Here is a 22,051-nt window from a genome sequence, read left to right on the forward strand (position 1 = left end):
TTGTGCAGATCTGGGGAGGTGGCCAAGGCTTGAACCTTGGATCTTCCACTTAGCTGTGTGAGCTGAGCACACACGTGCTTGCCATCTCAGAGCATGGAGTCCCTTGTCAGTGTGGTGGGGACACTGGGGATATGGTGGCACACTTAGGCAGGGAGGTAAGAGCTGAAGGAGACAGATCGCATAGAGCCTAACGGTGCCTGGCATAGTACCAGCCTTGCCATAGTATCATGTTATCAGTGGTACCAGGTTGTACTGGTTCAGATACCAGCATGTCAGAATGTCCAGGCTTGGAGCACCTGGGACAGGCAGAAGGTCATGACCCCAGGCCAGTTCATAGTGCAGGGGTTGTGAGAAGACGGAATCTGTGAAGAGCTGGGAGGCAGGGCTGTGGGGGCAGCCACATCAACCTCACTGTCTGTATTTTCCTGGCCTCCTCACAGCCTTTCCCCCAGAGGAGACCTCTAAGCAGCCAAAACATCCCAGTCCAGCAGGCTAGGAGCCAGAACACCTCAGGTCCCACCAGGAGTTCTGCAGAGACGGTATGTGCTGAGTCCTGGGAGAAAACAGGGCAGCCCCGTCTTCCCTCAGCCCAGGTCAGGCCCTTTCAGCCTTCCCTGAGAGAGCAGGCCTAGCTGAAGCCGGTGGGCGAGGCTCCCTGGCCTGTGGCCCTCACCTACTGTGATGTCTTCTTGCCCAGGACACAGACAGCATCTCCCTCCCTGAGGAGTACTTCACCCCTGCTCCTTCCCCAGGCGAGCGGAGTTCAGGTGAAACCCGTGGAGTGGGGGGGGGGAGCGGGGAGGTGTCGTGGGGGGCAGAAGCCAGTCTGCAGCCTAGAGAATATGTCTTGGGGGTCGCTGTGTCCTTGTTCCTTGTGAGGGAGGGGCTGAGCACAGCCGCTCAGACTGCTGGAACTCAATACTGCTGGAACTCGGCCCTCCCCAGCAGCCCCAGCTTGAATTCAGACCCTGCTAGGATCGTGCAAATGATCCCTGGACTCTGCGTGCTTCGCTTACAGCTGCGTGTGTGCATCTCTCTGCATCCTCTATATTCATTATAATTAGTATTTAAGTTAGTAAGCAAAATTAAGCAATAGCCCACTTGACTTCAAGCACATCTTAGAGAGTAAATATTCAGTTACAGTGGGTTTTTTTTTTTAAAAAAACTTTACCTGTTTTTCCAAGATCTGTGTATAAGTGGCAAAAACTCACTGTTAACACTATTCATGTTCAAATTGCCATTTGAATCCACAGCATTGCTTAGAGGAGGAGACAAGCCAAAACCCAGGCTGTCATCAGTCATCAACAGCAAAGAACCAAAATTGTAAGATAAAAAGGAGGACGCTGTGGCTCAACCACCTAACAAAAGGCTGGCTTTGCAGAAGGAACACATTAGGGATTTTTTTTTCAAGGCAGGGTTTCTCTGTGTAACAGTCCTGGCTGTCCTGGACTTGCTTTGTAGCCTAGCTGGCCTTGAACTCACAGTGATCCACTTGCCTCTGCCTCCCATGCTGAGATTAAAGATAAGCGGTTTGCTGTGAGATCAGCGGCTCCCTGGCTGCACTCTGCACAGCTAAGTCAGTCCTCAGACCTGAGACGTAGGGAACCTGTGGTGTGCACTGAGCTGGCCCCACCTGCAGCTGGACTCCTCTGAGGATTGTCACAGACCGCCCAAGCCAAGCTTGTTCAGAGATTGTGACGTCACTGGGCTAAGCTGTGGTGGGACCACAGGGCTTTCCTCCTAAGGACCCCAAGTGATTTTCACATATGGCTCAAGTTGAACATACTGAGTTAGGTGTTCTTAGGAACCTTAGTTAGGTCTGGATTGGGCTGTAGGTACCTGGAAGACCCTGAGATTACAGACCGATCCATATGTTTGGCCTATGTTCTTGGGGGAGGGGTCTTAGCTTCCTTCATTGTCTCTAAATATCCCACGATCCAAGTCATGATCAAAGGCTTTGCATGGCCTCTGCCGGCCTCTAGGACACACACCACCTTACAATCCTTTCCCCGTCCATCACGACCCTCCGCTGCACCCTCCTCTCTCTGCGTGGCTAGATTTGAATTCCTCGGAGCTCTGCATAATGTTCTGGAATGTACGGAACTCCCAGCTTACAAATGGAGCAAGTGTTTTCCCAGGTTTCAAGCACCTGATTTACAAATGGATGACTGCAGTGCAAGTCATTTGTAAACTGGGAGTTCTTACATGCCAGAGCATTATGCATCGGTCTGAGGCATACAAACCTAGCCACCCAGAGAGGGGGTGGCTTATAAATGACAGTTATTTGCAGTGAAGTGCAAGAAAGGATAATATTACAAACATGTAATATTTCAAACACATAGTGGCTTCAATAGCCTGGTGAGCTAGGGAGGAAAGCAAGCTCAGTTCCCAGCACATAGTAGGTGCTCAGCAAGCTTGCTGTGTGAATAACTAGGCAGAGGATCCTGAATAGTGAGATAAACAAGGTGAGGCCTGGGGCAGGGGAAGGAAGGTCTGAGGAGTGTGTCCCCCCCTCGCCCCCCCAGCCAGGCACCAGTCGAGGGCCCAGTTCTCAGCATGAAGCTGCTGTCGTCCCAGCTGCTTTAACCCTGAGAATGCAGAGCTCATCTGGCACTGGGCAGCTCTGACGGGATGGCCACAGGCAAGTGACCTTGCCATGCCCAGTGCTATGACTAAATGGCTTGAGCTTTCAGTGATCTAGACCCCCAAAGCTGCAGGAGTTGGGGAGGGGCGTGTAGGGCTGTGCGTCATTTACACTCTTGTCTGTTCGCACTTGTGGCAGGTAGCTTCATCTGGCTGGATGGTGGTAACCCGCCCACAGATGTTCTTCAGGTGAGTCTCCCCTTGTACCCTCCTCAGGCCACAACTGCGCCGCTACCTCCCTCATGCTCTCCAGCATGGAAGCAGGGCTAGGGAGAGCAGCGAAAGTGACCTCCCCCAAGGTCTGGGAAATGAAAGCCCAAGGTCAGTGTTAATATTAAAAATTAAAGTTTAAATATATTTCTTAGATTTGAGAAATGACGAAAGTGCCATCCTTGAAGACCAGAATATGTTTTAGGCACTTCGTACACACACACACACACACACACACACACACACACACACACACATACACACACACACACCACACACACACCCCATACACACACACACACATACCACACACACACACTGCATGAACATGTACATACTGTGTACATTTTCTTTTTCATACTTAGAGTGAACTGCCCTTCCTGGTCCTTTTTACTAGCACGTTCTCCTGTCTACATAGAGGCCTTCAGCATTACAGCTTGTGAGGGTGTTTTGAGGGTCCATCCATGCACATGTTACTGTTTATTCAGCAAGTCCCAGAACAATCAACAAATGCCTCCCCACTTTTTACTGTATGTAACTAGAGTGGAGAATTTTCTGTGGTATCTCTAATGCTTTCCTTGCTTCCCTAATTTTTCCCACTAAAAGATTTCTTATGCATGCATGCCCCCCGCCCCAGGCTGGAATCCTGTTCATATGGCCATTTTATGCCTCAGTTTCCCCAGTGTGGAGGGCCGTTGGCACACTCTGAGGGTAACTGGAATGTCAAACATGCTAAAGGTCCTTATTGTGCTTGAAGGCAGAGCTTCCCACCTACCTGAGTCTCTTCCGGTGTCTCCTGACCACCCACCCAGCTCCCACACCCCCTCCCACTGCCCATCCTGGTATCCAGTCCTGACTGGACGGAACAGCCCAGCAGAAGCTGAGAGGCAGACAGCAGAGAATGGGAGCTGTTAGGGCACTTCAGCAGCACAGAGGCCTCAGGTGTCAGGGGAGCTAAGCAGTGAGTAAGTCCTTGTGACTTACAAGCTGGGCAGAGAGTGGAAGCCATGGCGGGTGGCTTCAAGTTGTAGATAGCCTGGACCTTGCTTCCTCCGCTCCCCTCCAGACTGATAGATCTGCCTCCTCCACAGGTGGCTGAGGACACCCTCCAGGGGCTGGCCCCACACACCCCAGAACTTCCCAGCCCCAGAAGAATCTTCCTGGATGCCAACATAAAAGAAAGCTACTGTCCCTTAGTGCCCCACACCATGTACTGCCTTCCCCTGTGGCCCGGCATCAACATGGTGCTGCTGACCAAGGTACAGGGCCACCGGCCAACCCTCGCCGGGCTTGCATTGCCGCCCACCGATTGCCCCGTTCTACCTGGCATCCTTCCGCTCTTCCCGGCAGAGTCCCAGCACGCCACTGGCCCTGGTGCTGTACCAACTGCTGGATGGCTTCTCCCAACTGGAGAAAAAGCTGAAGGAGGGTCAGGAGGCTGGAAGCGCCCTGCGGTCCCAGCCCTTTGTTGGAGACCTGCGCCAGAAGATGGACAAGTTTATCAAGAATCGAGTTGGACAGGAGATTCAGGTAGGACCCTGTGCCTCATGCACTAGCTTCAGAGAAGAAGAGGAGGAAGTGGCGGTGGACCCTGTGCATCCCCAGTGGGTAAGGGGCACACAGCTCTGCCTGCTGCTCATGGTTGCCCCAGTCTGTGGCCCTAATTGTCCTCATGAAATGATAAAACAAATAGCTGCTCTTAGCATATTCAGAACTGTTTTTATAGGAATTTGGCAGAACTCAAATTGTAATTCCAGTGCTTTACACAGGAAACAGGCTTGCTTAGGTAGCCATGATGTAGCCACGAGTAGCCAGCCAGTAGGCAGTGGAGCCAGTACTTGCCCATCTCAGGATGTTCTCCCTGCTGGGCTCATGGAGAGTAGAGCTGAGTGGAGACTGAGTCCAAGCACTGAGCAGTATGGGGACCTCAGTGACAGGGGCTGTCACAGGCACCTGTCACAGTCCTAGGGGGTTCTAGAGCAGAAGGGCTCACCGACGTAGCTGAGGCACCTGCTGTAGCTGGCTCTACCTGAGCGTGTTTGAGGAGCTGGTATTCATTAGAGCTAGAATGTGTGTTAGTCTGAAAGGGGCCGATGGCTTATGGGGAGGCAGAGCAAGTAACCGGAGCCCTGGCTTGTGAGCACAGTGTCCTAGGGTGCCCTGGGCATCATGCCCTTTACTTGGCCCACATCATGCCCTGCTAAGTGACTGCCAGGAAGGCCAGATGTGGCTCCAGGAAGGCAGGTGTGCCTGGAGTGTCCCCTCCCCCCACCCCCAGACCTCCCTCCAGAGCAGGCCCAGAACAGACCTGCTGCCCTCCTTCTTTACAGAGCACCTGGCTGGAGTTTAAGAGCAAGGCCTTTTCTAGAAGTGAACCAGGATCATCCTGGGAGTGAGTAGCCACGCCTCGGGTGAAGGGGAGTTGATGAGAGGGAGTTGCTGCAGAGTCACCCCAGGCCTTGAGGGAGGGAAGCCAGAGGAATCACAAATGACAGAGAGGGAGACCCAGGGAGCTGGGAGTGAGAGGGTGGGGCGTGGGGTAGGGGGAGTAAAGATCAGGGACATGAGGGACCTAGCTCCAGGCACATAGGCCTGGGATGTACCCAGGTACAGCACTGAGCAAGCGCCACCTAAGGCAAGTCACCACATGTTAGCAGAATGGTGTGGTTCAAGGAGATGGTGCACAGCTAGGGGAAGCCAGGCAGCTGCCTCCTACTGCAGTGAGGGTATGTGGCCATGGGCTCTGTGTGTCTTCTCCTCGGTGTCACTGCCCAGGCTGCTCCAGGCCTGTGGAAAGCTGAAGCGGCAGCTATGTGCCATCTACCGGCTCAGCTTCCTGGCCACTGCACCCAGCAGGGGAGGCCCACACCTGCCCCAGCACCTGCAAGACCAAGCCCAGAAGCTCATGAAGTAAGTAAGGGTGGCGCACGTGAGGGGTGATGGAGTAGGAGGTGGGCAGGGCTGGTGCACAGCAGCCTAGCTTCCGGCTTTCCTCCCTCCCCAGGGAACGACTTCAGGACTGGAAGGATTTCCTGTTGGTGAAGAGCCAGAGGAACATCACCATGGTGTCATATCCTTTGCCTAGCTCAGCCAACTCAAGATAGCCTGGGGTCTCCAGGGTGGCAGGGCCCGGGAGACTAGATGTGTTCCCCTGCCCTGGTGTCCCATTGTACCATCTATAGGAATAGCCCCCATGGCTGAGATTTCAGAATTCCTGCTGCTCCAGAGTTACAACAGAAATCTACAAGGACCTTTACGTCCATCATGTTTTCCGTCCAGTGAAGCAGTAATCCTTTTCCATGGAGGGCCAGGATTCTTGCTGTGAGAACACCCTGTGTCATCCTCCATGGATGGTCCCAGTGTGCTGGCACGTAAGGGCACTGAGAGGCCCGCCATAGATGTGTGTCCCTCTTTCCAAGACATACAATCGGTGCATCATAGAAACCAGTTTTATTTCATGCTGGGTTTCTGGGGAAGTTGATACAACTTTTTGTTTTGTTTTGTTTTGTTCGAGGGTTTCTCTGTGTAGCCTTGGCTATCCTAGACTCACTTTGTAGACCAGGCTGGCCTCCAACTCACAGAGATCCGCCTGCCTCTGCCTCCCCAAGGGCTGGGATTATAGGCATGCTCCACCATTCCCTGCAACACAACTTTTCTTGTTTAAAATCTCCCATGTTTCTGGGCTCAGTCTCATGAGACTTTGGTCTTAAGCAGACAGATCAGCCGGAAGCTACAAGCCACTGCCCTTCCATGGGATCTGTCCCCCCCTCTCACAACCTCAGGGGAAGAAGAACAAGGTCATGGAGAAGGTGGGCAGCCAGCCAGGCTATTCATCAGCTGGGTGGTTCTGTTCACACAGCAGCTCGATGTGCATTGTTTAAATCCACTCCTGAAATGGCCAGGTGAACATGTCGCCTTCCTCCCCACAGCGTGCAGAAGTGCCCACATTAAATGGAGTGGTAAGGACCTTAAGACTGGAATGGGGGAGGGGTGCTGAGGAAAAATGAGGTCGCTGGGGTTTAATGGAAGCAGAAGCTTGTGTAGAGGAGCAGCCTGGTCCTCCAAGCCTCCCCTGGTAGAACTGGAGCCCCATGACAAGCACAGGCACCACCATCACCCCCCCACACACACATGCACACTGTCCCCACTGCCCACCACCATCACCCCCACACACATGCACACTGTCCCCACTGCTCACCACCATCACCCCCCCCCCCACACACACACACTGTCCCCACTGCCCACCACCATCACCCCCCCCACACACACACACACTGTCCCCACTACCCACCACCATCACCCCCCCCCACACACACACTGTCCCCACTGCCCACCACCATCACCCACACACACACACACATGCACACTGTCCCCACTGCCCACCACCATCACCCCCCCACACACACACACACTGTCCCCACTGCCCACCACCATCACCCACACACACACACACATGCACACTGTCCCCACTGCCCACCACCATCACCCCCCCACACACACACACACTGTCCCCACTGCCCACCACCATCACCCACACACACACACACATGCACACTGTCCCCACTGCCCACCACCATCACCCCCCCACACACACACACTGTCCCCACTGCCCACCACCATCACCCACACACACACACACACATGCACACTGTCCCCACTGCCCACCACCATCACCCCCCCACACACACACACACTGTCCCCACTGCCCACCACCATCACCCACACACACACACACATGCACACTGTCCCCACTGCCCACCACCATCACCCCCCCCCACACACACACACTGTCCCCACTGCCCACCACCATCACCCACACACACACACACATGCACACTGTCCCCACTGCCCACCACCATCACCCCCCCACACACACACACACTGTCCCCACTGCCCACCACCATCACCCCCACACACACACACACACTGTCCCCACTGCCCACCACCATCACCCACACACACACACACATGCACACTGTCCCCACTGCCCACCACCATCACCCCCCCACACACACACACACTGTCCCCACTGCCCACCACCATCACCCCCACACACACACACACACTGTCCCCACTGCCCACCACCATCACCCACACACACACACGCACACTGTCCCCACTGCCCACCACCATCACCCACACACACACACACACACTGTCCCCACTGCCCACCACCATCACCCCCCCCACACACACACACTGTCCCCACTGCCCACCACCATCACCCCCCCCACACACACACACTGTCCCCACTGCTCACCACCATCACCCACACACACACACACACACTGTCCCCACTGCTCACCACCATCACCCACACACACACACACACACTGTCCCCACTGCCCACCACCATCACCCACACACACACACACACACTGTCCCCACTGCCCACCACCATCACCCCCCCCCACACACACACACACTGTCCCCACTGCCCACCACCATCACCCCCCACACACACACACACTGTCCCCACTGCCCACCACCATCACCCCCCCCACACACACACACACTGTCCCCACTGCCCACCACCATCACCCCCCCCACACACACACACACACTGTCCCCACTGCTCACCACCATCACCCACACACACACACACACACACTGTCCCCACTGCCCACCACCATCACCCCACACACACACACACACACACACACTGTCCCCACTGCTCACCACCATCACCCCCCACACACACACACACACTGTCCCCACTGCTCACCACCATCACCCACACACACACACACACACTGTCCCCACTGCCCACCACCATCACCCACACACACACACACTGTCCCCACTGCTCACCACCATCACCCACACACACACACACACTGTCCCCACTGCCCACCACCATCACCCACACACACACACACACACTGTCCCCACTGCCCACCACTATCACCCACACACACACACACTGTCCCCACTGCCCACCACCATCACCCACACACACACACACACACACTGTCCCCACTGCTCACCACCATCACCCACACACACACACACACACACTGTCCCCACTGCCCACCACCATCACCCACACACACACACACACACACTGTCCCCACTGCTCACCACCATCACCCACACGCACACACACACACTGTCCCCACTGCCCACCACCATCACCCACACACACACACACTGTCCCCACTGCTCACCACCATCACCCACACACACACACACACTGTCCCCACTGCTCACCACCATCACCCACACACACACACACACACTGTCCCCACTGCCCACCACCATCACCCACACACACACACACACACTGTCCCCACTGCCCACCACTATCACCCACACACACACACACTGTCCCCACTGCCCACCACCATCACCCACACACACACACACACACACTGTCCCCACTGCTCACCACCATCACCCACACACACACACACACACACTGTCCCCACTGCCCACCACCATCACCCACACACACACACACACACACACTGTCCCCACTGCTCACCACCATCACCCACACACACACACACACACACTGTCCCCACTGCTCACCACCATCACCCACACACACACACACACACACTGTCCCCACTGCCCACCACCATCACCCACACACACATGCACACACACTGTCCCCACTGCCCACCACCATCACCCACACACACACACACACTGTCCCCACTGCCCACCACCATCACCCACACACACACACACACACACACTGTCCCCACTGCCCACCACCATCACCCACACACACACACACACACACTGTCCCCACTGCCCACCACCATCACCCACACACACACACACACTGTCCCCACTGCCCACCACCATCACCCACACACACACACACACACACTGTCCCCACTGCCCACCACCATCACCCACACACACACACACACACTGTCCCCACTGCCCACCACCATCACCCACACACACATGCACACTGTCCCCACTGCCCACCACCATCACCCACACACACACACACACACACTGTCCCCACTGCCCACCACCATCACCCACACACACACGCACACTGTCCCCACTGCCCACCACCATCACCCCACACACACACACACACACTGTCCCCACTGCCCACCACCATCACCCCACACACACACACACACTGTCCCCACTGCCCACCACCATCACCCACACACACACACACACACACACTGTCCCCACTGCCCACCACCATCACCCACACACACACACACACACACTGTCCCCACTGCTCACCACCATTACCCCACACACACACACACACTGTCCCCACTGCTCACCACCATCACCCCCCCACACACACACACACACTGTCCCCACTGCCCACCACCATCACCCCCCCCACACACACACACACTGTCCCCACTGCCCACCACCATCACCCCACACACACACACACACACTGTCCCCACTGCCCACCACCATCACCCACACACACACACACACACACACACACTGTCCCCACTGCCCACCACCATCACCCACACACACACACACACTGTCCCCACTGCCCACCACCATCACCCACACACACATGCACACACACTGTCCCCACTGCCCACCACCATCACCCACACACACACACACACTGTCCCCACTGCCCACCACCATCACCCACACACACACACACACACACTGTCCCCACTGCCCACCACCATCACCCACACACACACACACACACACTGTCTCCACTGCCCACCACCATCACCCACACACACACACACACACTGTCCCCACTGCCCACCACCATCACCCACACACACATGCACACTGTCCCCACTGCCCACCACCATCACACACACACACACACACACACACTGTCCCCACTGCCCACCACCATCACCCACACACACACACACACTGTCCCCACTGCCCACCACCATCACCCCCCACACACACACACACTGTCCCCACTGCCCACCACCATCACCCCCCACACACACACACACTGTCCCCACTGCCCACCACCATCACCCACACACACACACACACACACTGTCCCCACTGCCCACCACCATCACCCACACACACACACACACACACTGTCCCCACTGCTCACCACCATCACCCCACACACACACACACACTGTCCCCACTGTTCACCACCATCACCCCCCCACACACACACACACTGTCCCCACTGCCCACCACCATCACCCCCCACACACACACACACACTGTACCCACTGCCCACCACCATCACCCCACACACACACACACACACTGTCCCCACTGCCCACCACCATCACCCCCCACACACACACACACACACTGTCCCCACTGCCCACCACCATCACCCCCCCACACACACACATGCACACTGTCCCCACTGCCCACCACCATCACCCCCACACACACACACACACTGTCCCCACTGCCCACCACCATCACCCACACACACACACACACTGTCCCCACTGCCCACCACCATCACCCCCCCCACACACACACACACTGTCCCCACTGCCCACCACCATCACCCCCCCCACACACACACACACTGTCCCCACTGCCCACCACCATCACCCACACCCACACACACACACTGTCCCCACTGCCCACCACCATCACCCACACACACACACACACTGTCCCCACTGCCCACCACCATCACCCACACACACACACACACTGTCCCCACTGCCCACCACCATCACCCACACACACACACACACTGTCCCCACTGCCCACCACCATCACCCACACACACACACACACTGTCCCCACTGCCCACCACCATCACCCCCCCCACACACACACACACTGTCCCCACTGCCCACCACCATCACCCCCCCCACACACACACACTGTCCCCACTGCCCACCACCATCACCCCCCCACACACACACACACTGTCCCCACTGCTCACCACCATCACTCACACACACACACACTGTCCCCACTGCTCACCACCATCACCCACACACACACACACACACTGTCCCCACTGCCCACCACCATCACCCACACACACACACACACACTGTCCCCACTGCTCACCACCATCACCCACACACACACACACTGTCCCCACTGCCCACCACCATCACCCCCCCCTCACACACACACTGTCCCCACTGCCCACCACCATCACCCACACACACACACACACACACTGTCCCCACTGCCCACCACCATCACCCCCCCCACACACACACACTGTCCCCACTGCCCACCACCATCACCCCCCCCCCACACACACACTGTCCCCACTGCCCACCACCATCACCCCCCCCTCACACACACACTGTCCCCACTGCCCACCACCATCACCCACACACACACACACACACACTGTCCCCACTGCCCACCACCATCACCCCCCCCACACACACACACTGTCCCCACTGCCCACCACCATCACCCCCCACACACACACACACTGTCCCCACTGCCCACCACCATCACCCCCCCCACACACACACACACACTGTCCCCACTGCCCACCACCATCACCCCCCCCTCACACACACACTGTCCCCACTGCCCACCACCATCACCCACACACACACACACACACACTGTCCCCACTGCCCACCACCATCACCCCCCCCACACACACACACACACACTGTCCCCACTGCCCACCACCATCACCCCCCCCTCACACACACACTGTCCCCACTGCCCACCACCATCACCCACACACACACACACACACACTGTCCCCACTGCCCACCACCATCACCCCCCCCTCACACACACACTGTCCCCACTGCCCACCACCATCACCCACACACACACACACACACACTGTCCCCACTGCCCACCACCATCACCCCCCCCTCACACACACACTGTCCCCACTGCTCACCACCATCACCCCCCCCCACACACACACACTGTCCCCACTGCTCACCACCATCACCCACACACACACACACACACTGTCCCCACTGCCCACCACCATCACCCCCCCCCCACACACACACACACACACTGTCCCCACTGCTCACCACCATCACCCCCCCCACACACACACACACTGTCCCCACTGCTCACCACCATCACCCACACACACACACACACACTGTCCCCACTGCTCACCACCATCACCCACACACACACACACACACTGTCCCCACTGCCCACCACTATCACCCACACACACATGCACACTGTCCCCACTGCCCACCACCATCACCCACACACACACACACACACACACTGTCCCCACTGCCCACCACCATCACCCACACACACACACACACTGTCCCCACTGCCCACCACCATCACCCACACACACATGCACACTATCCCCACTGCCCACCACCATCACCCACACACACACACACACACACTGTCCCCACTGCCCACCACCATCACCCACACACACACACACACACTGTCCCCACTGCCCACCACCATCACCCACACACACACACACACACACACACACTGTCCCCACTGCCCACCACCATCACCCACACACACACACACACTGTCCCCACTGCCCACCACCATCACCCACACACACATGCACACACACTGTCCCCACTGCCCACCACCATCACCCACACACACACACACACTGTCCCCACTGCCCACCACCATCACCCACACACACACACACACACACTGTCCCCACTGCCCACCACCATCACCCACACACACATGCACACTGTCCCCACTGCCCACCACCATCACCCACACACACACACACACACTGTCCCCACTGCCCACCACCATCACCCCACACACACACATGCACACTGTCCCCACTGCCCACCACGGTCACCCCACACACACACACACACTGTCCCCACTGCCCTGGCTTTTAAGACCCTTAACTCAAGCCTTCACCTACCTGGATGATTTCCCAGGCCTGGTTCACTTCATCTATGTGGACCGTACAACCGGGCAGATGGTGGCTCCTTCCCTCAGCAGCAGTGAAAAGATATCTTCGGAGTTGGGCAGGGGGCCCCTGGCTGCCTTCGTCAAAACCAAGGTAACTGTTCCTCTGGCCCTGGGTACTCTTTGAAGCTTGTCAGGGTAGGATACACTGAGACCTGACCCAGGAGAAACAGGCCATTCTGGTCTCTGAGGCGCTAATGACTTCCAGTGTAACCCTGCCATGCTTGTTCACCATTACTTGTGTGCCTAAGTACGGCTGCCATGAGCTCCTTAGCTACAGCGGCTTATCCTCCAGACCCATTGGCCTGGAGCATGTTTACAGCCCCTCCCGTTGTACCTCAGTGTGCCTGCCATCCCCAGAGTGCTAGAGCCAGGCAAGTAGATGCACAGCAAGGATCTGTCGAGTTGGCTGAACTGGAAAGAACACTGGGGTCAAGCAATTTAGGCATCAGAATTTGACCTCTTTAATTTTTGTCGTGCTAGGCATGGAGCCCAAGGACTCCTGTGCTGAGCCAGCACTCCACCCCTGAGCTACACCCAGACCCAGCAGAGTGTAAAACTGGGTGGTTTCTGCTAAGAAAGCATCTTTCTCTGTTCTAATTTAACTGACTCTTCTTCATGGCCGGCTCCTGGTTTTCTTTTTGAAGGAAAGGGAAACCTCTGCCATTTCTAAAATGCTACATTTTTATTTTGTCTGCATAAAGTGTATCGTGATAGGTGAAACAATGGTAGAAGGCTAGTACTGAGAAGCACACTTTGTCCTTGCTGCCTGTGTGCCCTTGGCGTGGTTTAGTTACATTGCAGTTCCATTTTAGGTCAAATATCTGTTACGGAGATGGTACCATTTACCACGTAGCACTGATGTAAGGACTGTAGGTCACTGAACACAGATGAACTCATAGAGCTGGGGCAGGGCAGGGCCTGAGAATGCTGTGCACAGCATGGCCGCCATCTTCCTCACCTACCACATCAGATCTGCATCCCGCTCTGGGACAGTGGGGAACCCTAGCCCATTGTTTTTTTGTTGCTTTTACCCCAGTGCTGCTCCCTCTGCATTTACAGGGCTGAGTGAAACCTTCTCATTTCACATTGTGCCAGGTACAACCTCTTCTCGCTGTTAACTCTTTATATGCCTCCTCCTCTTTAGCAGCCCCGCGATGGCCCATCATGCAGATGTAGCATGATTCACAAAGCCCTTTGCTGAGGAGTGAACTTTTAGATTGTCTTCAGACTGTCACTAGTATAGATTTGTGGACACGCCTGTGCACATGCCTGAGTCTTCATCCCTGGATGTCCTCACTATGGAGCTCCAGAAATGCAAGTGCAAAGTCAGACGGGAGGGCTGTTACTAAAGTTATATATCTGTGTTGTCAGGTTGCAGTCCTGGAGCTTGCAGCTGCCTCCGGTGTCTCTCGCAGGCTTACCTACATAGTATGTTGTGGTCAGGTGTAAATTAAAGCCCACATCCCTTCTTCCACTGAGACGCCTGAGTCATTTCTGGCATGGAGTGGGCAAGCCTAGCAGAGAAGACTTCGCTCAGGCTGCTCCTAGGTGGCCCAGGTACCAACACCTGCTTTAGGCAGAGCATTTCCAGGGAGGGGCCTGAGCAGATGACACCACAGCTAAGTGCTCCCTGCACATTGAGGTGTGCCCTAGTGCCTTGGCATAGAGCCGACACCATCTCCTCCCAGCCCTGCAGGCTTGGGCAAATGCTTTTTTTTTTTTAAGATGTATTTATTTATTTATTTATTTATTTATTATGTATACAGTATTTTGCCTGCATGTCTACCTGCAGGCCAGAAGAGGGCACCAGCTTACATTATAGATGGTTGTGAGCCACCATGTAGTTGCTGGGAATTGAACTCAGGACCTCTGGAAGAGCAGGTCATGCTCTTAACCACTGTGCCATCTCTCCAGCCCAGGCAAATGGGTTTATTCACAACCTTCTTGGTTGTTTTCTGGTCTCATTGAGAAGTTTACTAATGCGTGTGTTGTGTGTGTCGTGAAGTTACATGAAGCACTTCCACATGTATGTTATTCCGGCAACAGCTGAAGGGGAGCCCTTCTTGGTATCTGTCCTGTAATGCTTTGCTCCCACAACTCTGAGCCCAGTGGCCTGCCGTTGATAAGTCCTGGGCCCTAGGAACCCGTTGGCTCTATGCTTTGTTTTTCCTTACAAAGATCTTGGCCATGAGAGCGGCTCTAAGCAGTGTCCCTCTCCCCAGGTCTGGGCTCTGGTCCGGCTGGCACGCAGGTACCTGCAGAAGGGCTGCACCACGCTGCTGTTCCAGGAAGGGGACTTCCGCTGCTCCTACTTCCTGTGGTTCGAGAACGACATGGTGGGTGTGCCCAGTCTCTGGGCAGGACGGTCCTGAGAGCTGTCCGCTGCTCTAAACCCTTGGATACCTTTCTTCTGCGCTGTTCAATCTGTCTGTCTCATCTCCTCTTGTCCCTGGTGGAACGGCAGGTAAGCAGAGCACTGGGGTGCAGCACTGTCCAGAAGTGTCCACCTAGATGTGAGCTGATGGGAGGCACTTCCTCTTCGGAGAAGGCGTTATCTCCCAATAGTATCTTTAGCTGTACTGCTACTTAAGTACTGCCAGGCATGTACAAAAAAGCTACACCACGACCTCCATTGTCTGGGAAGACCCAGGTTCAAAACAGTTAGCCAGACTGAGCAAGGGTTGCCTCCAGCAGGCTCGGGTCCCCCTTCCCCCATCCTGGGCAGCACCACAGGAACCCACTGTCTCTCCCCTCACTGCCCCTGTTTTTCCTCTCCTCCCAACACTTCCCGTCTCAGCTATTGCTGCTTGTCTAAGGCCACTCCTCCCTCCCTCAGGGTCTCTTGTCTTGCTCCTGTTCCTGGCCTGGCCCTTGCTCTCTTTTCTGCACTCACCGAGGGTGTAACAGCTCCACCTGAACAGAGTGCGCTGTGCCTTCTTCATCTGTCCCTCACAGCCTAGGGGATGCTTGGCACAGGTTCTGTTGACCCATGTTACAGATGGGGACACACCGCTGTCGCGGAGGTAAACTGTGACTAAGTCCACAAAACCCAAATGACGGAGCTAGGCGCCAAGATTTCGGGGTCCTGATCCCTCAAGCTCCTAGGCTTCCCAAGTGCCCCCAAAGGGCTAGAGCTTCAAGGGGCAAGGATTTTGTGACTAGAGTAGCCCCATGGGGCAGTGGCGTGCAGTGAAGTTCCAGGAAGCCATGTTTTGGCCACTGATTGTGACACTCAGGCCACACAAGGGTCCCTCTACACTGCTGAGCCATCTCCCTATGGGCAGGCCTCGTGGTGCCACCTGAGCCTCTGACAGGAGGATCTGTGGGCACTGGACTCAGGCCTGGTATGGTCCACATGCTTAATTGATCCTCTTCTCTCTGCCACCTAGTCCTCCTCAGAATTCCCATTTCTTTCAAAGCAGACTTGGGGTCTTTTGAGAATCCTTTGTTTCTCAAGACCCTGGAGCACACGTGCGTGTGCGCGCGCACGCACACGCACACACACACACACACACACACACACACATACACACACACACCCTGGTATCATCTTCCTTGGGCCTTTCTGAGCTCCTCACTAACCCAGCTCCACCTATTGGTAGCAAAACCTTCCAAGTGTGGTCAAAGCTGAATATTGAACCATATTTCAACACGTCAGATGATGGTGGCTGTCTCTCCCTCCTGGGCAAGGAAACCAGAGAAAAGAGGCATAGACACTGAGGCGTGAGGTGCTCAGCCGGCGCTCCTTCAAGCCCATCTTCACCCAAACTCACTGCTCCCCCCTCCCCTTCTAAGACTGTCTTCTTCCTCCCCCAGGGCTACAAACTGCAGATGATTGAGGTGCCTGTCCTCTCAGACGACTCAGTCCCCATTGGAGTGCTGGGAGGTGACTACTACAGGTGATGCTGACTGGCCTGGCACCACATGTGCCCTAGGTGTTGGTGGCAAGGTCTCTCAAATTGCCATGGGCCTTTCCAAGAGTGAGCAGCTACCTTGATAAGACAGAGCTGGTAGGAATCCCACAGAAGCACACACAAGTCTCTACTGACCTGCTGCTGGCATAGCCTTGTCCTACTGAACACACACACACACACACACACACACACACACACACACACACACACCACTGTTCTCGGATAGAGAGACCCAAGAGAAGGACTGTGTCCTTAAGTTGAGCTGGAGACTAAAAGCAATAGGTGTTGTTGCGGCCTAGGTCATTCTGTGAGAACTGTGGGGTGGGCATTTTGAGGTCTGTGTGTCCAGGGAGCCCTTGGCCCTGCCTGAGTCCTGCCCTCTCTCCTACAGGAAGCTCCTGCGCTACTATAGCAAGAACCGCCCCTCGGAACCCGTCAGGTGCTATGAACTGCTGATGCTGCACCTCTCCGTCATCCCCACTGACCTGCTGGTGCAGCAGGCCAGCCAGCTGGCCCGGCGGCTAGGGGAGGCTTCCCGAGTGACCCTGCCCTAGCCAGAGTGTGCCTATCTCCAGCCATCTTGCTTGCAGGCATTCCCCACACAGCTAGGCCTCTTCCCATCCCAGCAGCTACTAGATGAGGGGCAAGCACCCCAGGGCAGTCTCTCACACCCCACTGTTGACGCCTCCACACAGGCCTTTTCTGAAGGGAGGGCTGCCATGCTTCCACTGGGCTCCAGCTCTGTGCGGTCAGAGATGGCAGCAGCTTCTCTGGAGAGCTGCCCCTCTGAGTGCCCAAGAGAGCAGAAGAAAGTCTTTAGTACTCAGGCTGTGTGAAGTCAACTCTTCCTGCCATTCTGAAGCTGGTAGCTATTTCTTACCCCCAAAGGAAAGGTGCTCCCACTCCTGGTCAGTATTCCAGCTTGGCTACCCTCCCCTGCAACTCTGGGTGAAGTGTGTTTCCTCACATTTGCACTGATAGCACCTACCTCGCAAGGTGCTCAGGAGGATTGCTGAGCATGCAGTAGGTGCTCAATAAATGTTGGTTCCTGTTATTATCCAAGCCTGTTTCTAGCCTTTTCCATGACACTGAGACTCCCTTGCTAAGTCCCGACCTGCCCAAGCGCACACTCCTCTACCCTGGAGCAGTGATTCTGAGATCTATGTCAAGATTTCTGGCCACTTGGCCACTGTGAAGACTGGGCCATGCTACTCTTTAAGGCTCCCCCCAAAATTAGAACTTCTTAGGGATACGGCCCCACCTTTCTAACCAAGAGTGTACTGTCTTAGTTTGATTTCTATTGCTGTGAAAAGACACTATGACCACAGAAACTCTTATATAAGGAAATATTTAATTCAGGCTGGTTTACAGTTTAGATAATAGTTTGGTTCATTTATCATTGTGGTGAGAAACATGGCGGCAGCAGACAGACACTGTGCTGGAGAAGGAGCTAAGAGTTCTACATCTTGATCCACAGGTAGAGGAGACAGGGACACAGGGCCTGGCTTGAGCATCTGAAACCTCAAAGCCCACCCCCAGCGACACACGTCCTCCAGCCAGGCCACACCTACTAATAGTGCCACTCCCTGGCCCCCATAGGCTTATAGCTATAGCATAATGCAATGCATTGTGGGAACCTCAAATCTTCCCATGGTCTTCCATGCCCCTAACTAGGAGGGCCCATTAAGCTCCACTTAAAGAGTCCGGCTGTTTTTCTAATCCAAAGTCCACATTCCGGCAACAAGAAACATGGTCAGGCCTAACACAGCAATAACCCCAGGCTGGGGTACCGACTTCTGATTCAGGGTTCCATTGCTGATGACCACAGCAACTCTTAAAAAAAAGGAAACGTTTAATTGGGGCTGGCTTACGGTTTCAGAGGTTTAATCTGTTATCATCTTGGCAAGAAGCATGGCAGCGTGCAGGCGGGCAGAATGCTGGAGGAGGAGCTGAGGGTTCCACATCTTGTTCTACAGGCAGCAGGAGAGAACTGACTTGAGCCTCTGAGACCTCAGAGTCCACCCCACAGTGACCCACTTCCTCCAGCAAGGCCACACCTCCTAAGAGTGCCCCTCCTTAGGGGCCTGTGGGGGACAGTTTTAGTCAGAACACCACAAAGAGGAACCTAGATACAAAGAGGGGAGACCACCAAAATGTTGGGGTATAGCCCTGCTCTTCTTAGACCAAAAGATAAAGCTTGGATAAGGGGCAGTTCACGGTAGAATGTGTATCCCCTGTGGGAAGTAGTGGGTGACCTGCACTGTGAGAAGGGGGGGGGGTGGGCGTCCTGGTGTGCACAAGGCCAGCCTCGCCTCGGGTCTTGGGCTGAACCGCCTGTGGTGAAGGCTGATCTGTAGGGAGCAGCTTTGGGAGACTGGACACTGAGTGAAGTCTTCAAAGGTGGCATTGAGACGCACTGTCACCAGAAACACTGTCAACACTGTCAACAGTGTTTCTGACCTCTGACCCTCCTAATACCATGATTTGGAAAGGCTGAAGAAAAAAAAGAAAAGAAAAGAAAAGAAAAAAATTCAAATATTAAAAAAAAAAAAGAAAAGAAAGAACTTTTCCTACTACCCACCATGGTTTAGGATGTCCATTTTATTTGCTGGCAGGAGGAGGGAAGAGTCTGCACATGTGTGCTTGAGACCAGAGGCCAGCCAGCTGTAGGAGTTTTCTAGATGGCAACCACCTTGTATTTTTGAGACGGTCTAGAACTTGGTCTAGAGCTAAGCTAGGCTGGCAGACTGACCCCCAGCACTGGGGTTACAAGTGTATGAGAGCCACCTCTCCTGGATTTTTTATGCAGTCAATGACTGTGTGCCGAACATTTGACCAACTGTGCTATCTCCCCAGCCCCTAGGATACTGCTTTAAAATTGTTTAAGTTTCCCTGCCCCTAGAAGCGTAGCAGGTGTGGGTGTTGTGTCACTTGTCTCATGTGCATCAGTAGGTGACAGAGAGGAGAGAGACCATGTCCATACTCAGTGTTCTGACCTGTCACCATCAGAATGATTAGCAGCCTAACGTTCCCTGGGAAAAGTGAGCCTAAGCGACCACCAGTCCAGCACCAGGGTGTCTGGGCACGAAACTAGTGTCTGAGATAACCACCAGTCTGGTGCCAGGCAGGCCCAGATGGGATTCCAGGACAAGGACCAAGAACCCCGCCTGGGACCACAGTGAGCTCAAGACAGACGACACTCCCAAAGGGCCACTAAAGCTCCCACAATGGGATTTTTTTTTCTCTGTTAGAGGAGAGGTTGCAAGGGTGGAGGGCAGGTATGAGGGGACAGGGAAATGGGAGGGACTGGGGTGCGTGATGTGAGATTCTCAAAGCACTAATGAAAAATAAGTTAAAAAAAATAATAAGAGTTTTCTCTTAAGTCTTAGTAGTCCCATGGGATAAGATGTCTAGTTTAACCAATACCCCTGACTTTTCTATACTGTCATCCCTCGGCTTCTGTGGGGTGTATTCCAGGACCCCCCCTAGAGATACCAAACTCTGCAGATGCTCAAGTCCCTTAAGTAAAAGGTGTAGCGTTTGCTCGCAGCCCTCGAATCCCCTCTCTATTAAATAATCTCTGTATGGCTCACACCACCTAATATTCAAATGCCATTTAAGTCATTACCTGCTTAGGGAATGATGACAAGAAAGAGGTCTACTTGCTGAATGCAGATGCAGTTGTTTGTTAAATATATCAACAGTTAATCGATCATGTGGCTTGTGACTCAGGTTATAGGAGAGATGTGTGGACAGCGCAAACCTTCCTGCTGTATGGGGTGATGCGATGACCATGTTGAGAGTCGAGGGGTTCTCAGAAGCCCTCACCCGTCTTTTCCGTGCCTTCTGGGTCTGAGTCGTTTCTGACGAGGGTTCCTGTTGATCTGGATCATTTTCTCTGGCAGTTAAAGACTTAAAAGACAGGGAGGAAAGCTTGAGAGCAGAGAAATACACAAACAGGGCGAACAACAGCAGACAGTTAAAGAGAGGCTATTATTAGGGGTGAAGACACACACCCAACTCCCAAGCAAAGCACACTCGGAGGAAAGACCCTCTGCACAGCAGTGGGAGGAAAGACCCTCTGCACAGCAGTGGGGGAGGAGGGTGAGACTCAGGAGAGCAAAGGGCTGGGGGTTTTAAGGGTGTATGAAGGGGCTTCCTCTGCCAATCTGAGGTTGTCAGTTTGAACAAACACAGGACAGGAAGGCTGAGAGAGTCACAACTTTAGAGCAAACAAGGCCTGGGCAGGCCTTGAACCTGTCATTCTGCCTCACAGGCTCTGTTCCAGGTCAGGCTGAGAAGGAAGCCAGCCATCTTGGAAGGTCATCTAGCGCCGACTCCTCCCCCTATCTGTCTTCCTCAAGCCCCTCACTGCCATTCTAGATTGTGCCTTTCTCCTGCAGAGGACTGACACCTGAGGTGTGGGCAGGTCCAACGGGACAGGT

At 54.8% G+C, this 22,051-nt stretch overlaps 1 protein-coding gene across 5 annotated transcripts in view; it reads left to right on the top strand.

Annotated features, from left to right (window-relative positions):
- Positions 1-18,668, top strand: part of HPS1 (HPS1 biogenesis of lysosomal organelles complex 3 subunit 1) — a 32,055-nt gene extending 13,387 nt beyond the window's left edge. For all 5 annotated transcript variants that reach the window (XM_084754544.1, XM_084754546.1, XM_084754545.1 and 2 more), the window contains exons 9-20: positions 441-539; positions 698-767; positions 2,783-2,832; positions 3,945-4,112; positions 4,204-4,383; positions 5,184-5,245; positions 5,629-5,763; positions 5,858-5,922; positions 13,638-13,783; positions 15,915-16,028; positions 17,509-17,591; positions 17,998-18,668. In XM_084754544.1, the coding sequence (XP_084610670.1) occupies positions 441-539; positions 698-767; positions 2,783-2,832; positions 3,945-4,112; positions 4,204-4,383; positions 5,184-5,245; positions 5,629-5,763; positions 5,858-5,922; positions 13,638-13,783; positions 15,915-16,028; positions 17,509-17,591; positions 17,998-18,160 (1,335 nt within the window). In that variant the 3' untranslated portion in view covers positions 18,161-18,668. The remainder of the gene's footprint in view (positions 1-440; positions 540-697; positions 768-2,782; positions 2,833-3,944; positions 4,113-4,203; positions 4,384-5,183; positions 5,246-5,628; positions 5,764-5,857; positions 5,923-13,637; positions 13,784-15,914; positions 16,029-17,508; positions 17,592-17,997) is intronic.
- Positions 18,669-22,051: the final 3,383 nt, after the last annotated feature.

Source organism: Acomys minous (genome assembly GCF_964271855.1).
Source record: "Acomys minous genome assembly, chromosome: 2".
NCBI lineage: Eukaryota > Metazoa > Chordata > Mammalia > Rodentia > Muridae > Acomys > Acomys minous.